This window comes from Nesoenas mayeri (genome assembly GCF_963082525.1).
Source record: "Nesoenas mayeri genome assembly, chromosome: 16".
Taxonomy (NCBI): Eukaryota; Metazoa; Chordata; class Aves; order Columbiformes; family Columbidae; genus Nesoenas; species Nesoenas mayeri.
Genome location: NC_137562.1, coordinates 10,033,488 through 10,039,221, shown reverse-complemented (window position 1 = coordinate 10,039,221; position 5,734 = coordinate 10,033,488). Strand labels below are relative to the sequence as shown.

At 56.6% G+C, this 5,734-nt stretch overlaps 1 protein-coding gene across 1 annotated transcript; it reads right to left on the bottom strand.

The window, feature by feature from the left end:
• Positions 1-4,981: 4,981 nt before the first annotated feature.
• On the bottom strand, positions 4,982-5,374 carry LOC308046684 (corticoliberin-like; the record flags this gene model as incomplete). Its single annotated transcript, XM_080354680.1, has 1 exon — positions 4,982-5,374. One exon carries the CDS (start codon positions 5,372-5,374, stop codon positions 4,982-4,984), a length of 393 nt encoding a protein of 130 aa, XP_080210806.1.
• Positions 5,375-5,734: the final 360 nt, after the last annotated feature.

Below are 5,734 nucleotides of genomic sequence, written 5' to 3'. Positions count from 1 at the left end.
ATGCTGTTGGAGGTTGGGGTGAGCAGAAGGACCCGCTGAGGAGGGGGAAGGCTCGAGCAAGATGGAGAAATAGGGAGGTGGAGGGAATTGGGTTTTCAGACCCTTTCGTGTCACCCTGTGAATGCTAAAGGAGTCACCAGGGCAGGAGCCTGACAACAGTGACATTCCTGTCCCCAAAGCGGTTGTGTCATCTGGTGTGGAGGGACACCCATGTGCTTTGGGGGGTTATATCAGAGCATTTCTTGCACTCCTTGAGAGAGGGACCCCCTTTTCTCAACTAGTTTGTGCCCTTTGTCTGTCCGGTGCCCTTTGGTGTTCTTGGCATTTCCAGATAATTTAGGAAATGTGGTTATGCTGCAGGTTTTTCCCACCAGATGCGTCATGTTTAACAGGAGACCCACGCGAGGAGGTCAGGGCGTCATTTGCCTCCTGCAGCCCCTGCCTTGTGTTAATAATTCTGGATGCTGTTTAAATCCGCATTAATCTTAGAGCACTGAAACGTCCTCCCTGCCCCAGTACAGGTGTTTATAGCATCAGGTCGGTATAAACTTAACATGCTTAATCATTCGATGCCGCTTCTCTGTATCATAGTGGAAATCATCTAGTTTGTAGCTGTATCATTACACCAACAACTGCTTAAAATATCTGGAGAGAAACATAACCAAGTGCAGGACATCTCAGTGCTCGGGTCCTGCGAGCACCGAGCTCTGTGCCGGGCTGGGCGCCGACGTGTCGTCCGGACTCGGCAAGACCGAAATCCCTGTTTCCTTGGAGGAAGACGCTCTCTATACCAGAAGAAGCGGTGTGAGGGAAGCTGTGTGTGGCGTTGGCACGCACCAGGTGCCATAAATCTGGAGGACGAACCTTTGTTTGGAAATCCAGTGCCAGTGTTACATGCACAGTTGATTTCACTGTTAAGAGGGCAGCTGCTGGGAATTTCTGGTGGTTTTATATATATATATATGTATATGTGTAGAAGAAGCTCTTGTACAAAACGGCCATTCATTTTCCAGTGCTGGTGTCTTGTCCCTGTCCCCACAGCCAGCCGGGGGGTTCACTCCAGTCTGGCAGGGGTTGCTTGTTGGACCTTTCCAAAAATGTTGCCATTATTCGAATTGTGCGAGCTGGGCTGTCCCTGCTCTGCTTTCCTCCGCAGCAGGACAAGGGTTTTCTCTGGAGAAATGGGGTTTGCGTGGGCTGGTCCGTGGGGTGTTTGAGCGGCGGTTGATGCGCTCGTCGCTAGAGGTGGGATAGAGCACGTAGATTTGAGTTTTTCTTTTCCCCATAGTAGTTCTCACCACGTTGTGCTCTCCAAAGCGGGACTGGGTGAGCTCCCAGAGCCAGGTCCCGACCCGCGCTGTGGCTTTGGGGTGCAACGTCGTGTGTGTTTGTATGTATATATGCACATATGTATATATTTATACAACAGGTGTGCACCTCGTACTTGCTGCTGTTTTTCCTTGGGTGGCAAAACCATGAAGTGTGGCTCCAAGTACTGCTTTGAATTCCCAGCCAGACAAGCGGGACGTGTGAGTTTTGTGTGTCCAGGATTGTGCCGCTTCCTTTCAGCTGCAGGAAAAGCCCCAACGGCATCTGTCAGGTTAAATCACTGGTGGCAGAAAGGGTGGGAGGATCCTGTTGTATGAAGGAGTGGGCAGTAGAGGTGGAAATGCTGTTGGGAAAGGAAAAGTGACTGAGCTCTGCCCTCCTCGCGCCAGTGAGGTGACGCTTAAATGGTGTGTCCTGTTTGCACGACCCGGTGACTCAATTTACAGCGTTTGCAGGTCAGATTCATAAGGAGTTGGAGTTACTACAAGTCATAAAGCTGAAGTTAGACAGGATGTGTGTACAGGCACAGGGGACATGTAAGTACCACCGAACCGTGTCTGGTTGCCCTGGGCAGAGCCTCCTCAGGCCTTTCACCCAAAACACGAGCTTTGTGCTTCACGGCAGAAATGTGGCAGTATTGGGGGATTCCTTTGTCGCTGACACGTCTAAGTTCTGTTTGTGTCCGTCACGGTAGACGGACTCTGAGGTTTGCCAAGTTCCAAACGCTTGACGTTTCCTCTCCGGGACGCTGATCACTGTCATTCCGTCCTTCTGTCCTTCCGCCTGTCCCCGCCTTCCTGGGGCTGGGTGGGTTGTGTTATCGCAGACATCCAAGGCGGTTTATATTCATTTTGCATGTGAGCAAGGCCCTGAACTCAGTAATTCGTGGCGGGGTTTGGTTGCGTTGGCCTCTGTACGAAGCCTTTGGGAGCTGCGGGCGCCGGGAGGGAACCGCGTTTTGCATTTGCACTGTACTGCAACTCGGGGTGGGGTGAAACAAAAGGTAAAAAAAAGAAACCACAATTGAAGTATAAATGCATCTGAAAAGCAATTATAATATAGACATATATATATTTTGTTATGTTACTAAAGGACCATACTTTGAACTGTATGTAAGTAGATGTGGCTGTCTGAACTCTGTGGATTGTAACACTCGATACTACTGAGCTCCTGTACATACACGCAGTTAGGGCAGAAGGAATTATTTTATGTTTTAGCATGGTAATTTGTGTCTTGTATGTCTGAATATAAACTAAAATAAAGATTGCTAAGTTATCTGAAACCACTGTTGTAAAATAAATGTTTTCAACGCAGAAACGCGCGTCGACTTCTTCTTTGCTGGATCTCCCGAGGGTCGAAGGGACGCGGTACAGCGGGGTCTGCGCCGGGCTGGGGGGACCTGGGCGATGTCCTGCTGTCCCTGGGGGGCCCTTGGTGGCTCCGGGGGGCGCGGGTGGGCTTGGAGTCCCTGCGGCCGCTCCTGTCCACCCCCTCCCAAGGAGCCCCCAGCAGTTTTTGAGCATTAAAGACCTTCACACGACGCCACCGTGGCAGGTACCTGGGTGTGAATACAAGCTGTGTTACCAGGCGGTGAGAAATGATTGCGGGGTGCTGGGGAAGGGGCTGCGGTGGAGATCTGTCTGTCTGTAGTTAAAACATCCCTTTCCCAAGCAGCCTCCATCATCAGAGACTGGCTTTGCTCCTGGTGTTGCCGGTGGAGAGACAGAAGCCAAGGTGAGAGGAAGGCTGGTACGAGACTCGTTTGGGAGCCCCAGTGGGGCCTGAGGCAGCGCACACCTGATCCTGTGCCCATGGGGACCCGCGCGGCTTCCCGGGGATCGAGTCCTGGAGAGGTTAATTCTACCTTTGATGGAAATGCGCTGGAGGGAGGTAAGCACAGAACCCTCGTGTTTCAGCCCAGCACGTGCTCCCCAGCAGGACTTGTCCCAGTGTCACCTGTACAGCCTCAGCGAAGCCCTGGGGCTGCCCCTGGTCCTGCTCCAGCCCCTTGTCCCACCCGGTGAAAGGGGACACCGAGGATTCTGTGCTTTGGGGTCACGTTTCCTCCTTCCCCCAGGGGACACAGCAGAGCGAACCCATTGCGGGGGCCTGGGACCCTTCCCCAAGCCGGGTTCAGCCTTGTCTCCTGGTCACACAGCCAGCGGGGCAATGGCCGCTCCCGAGCCCGCGGCTGCGTTTGTGGGGGGGGGATGGAGGCGATGGGGGGTCTGTGCCCCAGTGCAGGACTCAGCGTGAGGAGGGAGGGGCCAGGACCCCCCGGGGGTCTGTTACGCTCTTGCTGCTGATGCACGGTCAGGAAAGCTCTTGCAGGGATGCTCATCTGCCTCTGAGCATCCCTGAGCTCAAGTGTCATTAAACCTTGTCCCAAACTGCCGGCTGTGACACTAAGAGGCGCAGAATTGCTGTGATGCTGGGAAGCAGCGACTTCCAGAGCCACTCGCAGAGATGCTAGGGGAGGAAAAGCTCCAGCTGGGTGTCAGGGTGCAGCTCCCAGCCTGGGGGCAGAGCAAACCCTGTTTTGTGAAACAGTCCGTGCCCTGGGAGGGCTCCGCATGTGGAGGACACGAGACTGCACCCCCGGACGGTGCTGGATCCCTCACGGGGCTGGAGGAGCCACCAGCACCTGCCCGGCCTCTGTCCCCAGAGAAGTGTCCCCTGCAGCCGCTGGGGACGGACCCGCACACCTGCCTGGGGCTGCTGCTGGTGCCCAGCACCCTGCAAGCAGCACAAATCCTCCTCCTCCTCCTCCTCACACCGGGTCTGGGGGTGTCAGCTCAATGAGTTCCAGACCCCCCAGCATTCCTGGGAGGGTTAAAAATGCTTCTGAGCTGCTCCGGCTGCCTCAGGCGGTGCGATCGCCTCTGGTTTAACAAACTGTTCCTCCCTTTCCTTGCAGTAATTTCTGCTTTTACGTATTCTGTACCTTTTTTCAGAATGGGAGAAAAATGTAGCTTTACAGAAAAAGACAAAACAGCCCACCAAGTGATTACAGTGCATTAGCAGTGCGAGCAGCTTCGTCCTGTGTCACCACCAGAGATCAAACTTGGTTTGAGAGACCCAAGACTGCTCTCCGGGACAGTTTTGGTTGCTGGTACTGGAGCTGCTGCTTGCGCAGCTCTGGGAGGGGGAGGAGGGACCTTTGGGTCCCTGGAGATGATGGTTTCTGGCTGTGTGGGTGATGCTGACGACTCTCGGGTGGTGGTGATGGGCGCAGGGTGATCCCTCCAGGCTGCTGATGGCCTGCGGTGGGACACGATCACCCCACACCACATCCCAACCAACTCCAGACCTCCTTGCAGGACTGGCCACCATCCCTTTCACCCAGGGATGCATCTGGGATTGCTCCAGTGTTTTTGAGGAGACCTGGTTTGGGTGGTGATAGAGGCCAAGCAGCTCCAGGACGGGGGCAAAACGCGAGAGCACAGCAGCGCGGCAGGTACGAGGGTGACTTTAATGTACAACAGCGAGAGCAACACGCGAGATGCAGCGATGGGGAACCCGCCGGGCAAGGAGGAGGGTCCTTGGGCACGGCTCCAGCCGCTGGCTGGGCAGCAGCATCCCCCCCTTCTCCGCTCTGCCATGGCTGCTCGTTATGGGGTCGGTCTACTTCATCTTCTGCCACGACCCTCCCTCATTTTCCTATACTCTGCAGCAAGAGCTTATTGCTGAGCGCCTTCTGGGCCAGTCTCTCCTCCCGGGACATCTCCAGGAACTCGCGCAGGAGGTGGAAGGTGAGATCCAGAGAGTTGGGTTTGCCGTCTCGCCTCTTGCCGGTTTGCAGCCCCCGTGGGGCTCGGGAGGCTGAGGTGGGCTCTGCCCCACCAGGCTGGCACAGTCTTTGGGGCAGGGGGCTGGCGGGGGGATCCGGGGGTTGCGGGGCTCCTGGCCAGGGCTCCCAGGTGGGTTGGGGGGCCAGGGTCAGCCTGCGGGACGGGCCCCGGGGCCACTGCAGGGGTGAGCAGGTCTCCGAGGGCAGGAAGAGCAGGACGAGGACGGAGGCAGCCGAAATCATCCTGACCCGCATCGCAGCCACTCCGGGGCCAGACACCTGCAACAGCCCCCCCCAGCCCAGCCCGGACCCCCACATCCCCCCCCACTGCGGTCAGGGGGCACCCAAGGGGCTTCACACCGGGAGAGACCCCCACCCCAGGTATGACACCCCCTGGGGATGGAGACCCCCGGGATGGGACCCCCACCCTTGCACATGGGGACCCCCTACCCCTGGGACAGAACCCTCCCCCTGGGACAGGTCCCCTTGGGGGCTGGAACCCCCCATCCGTGGACGGGACACCCTGCTCCTCGACGGGGACCCCCCAAACCCCACCCGGGTGCCACGGACATGGGACGAGACCTCACGGACAAACGAACACCCCGGGTTCTGGGA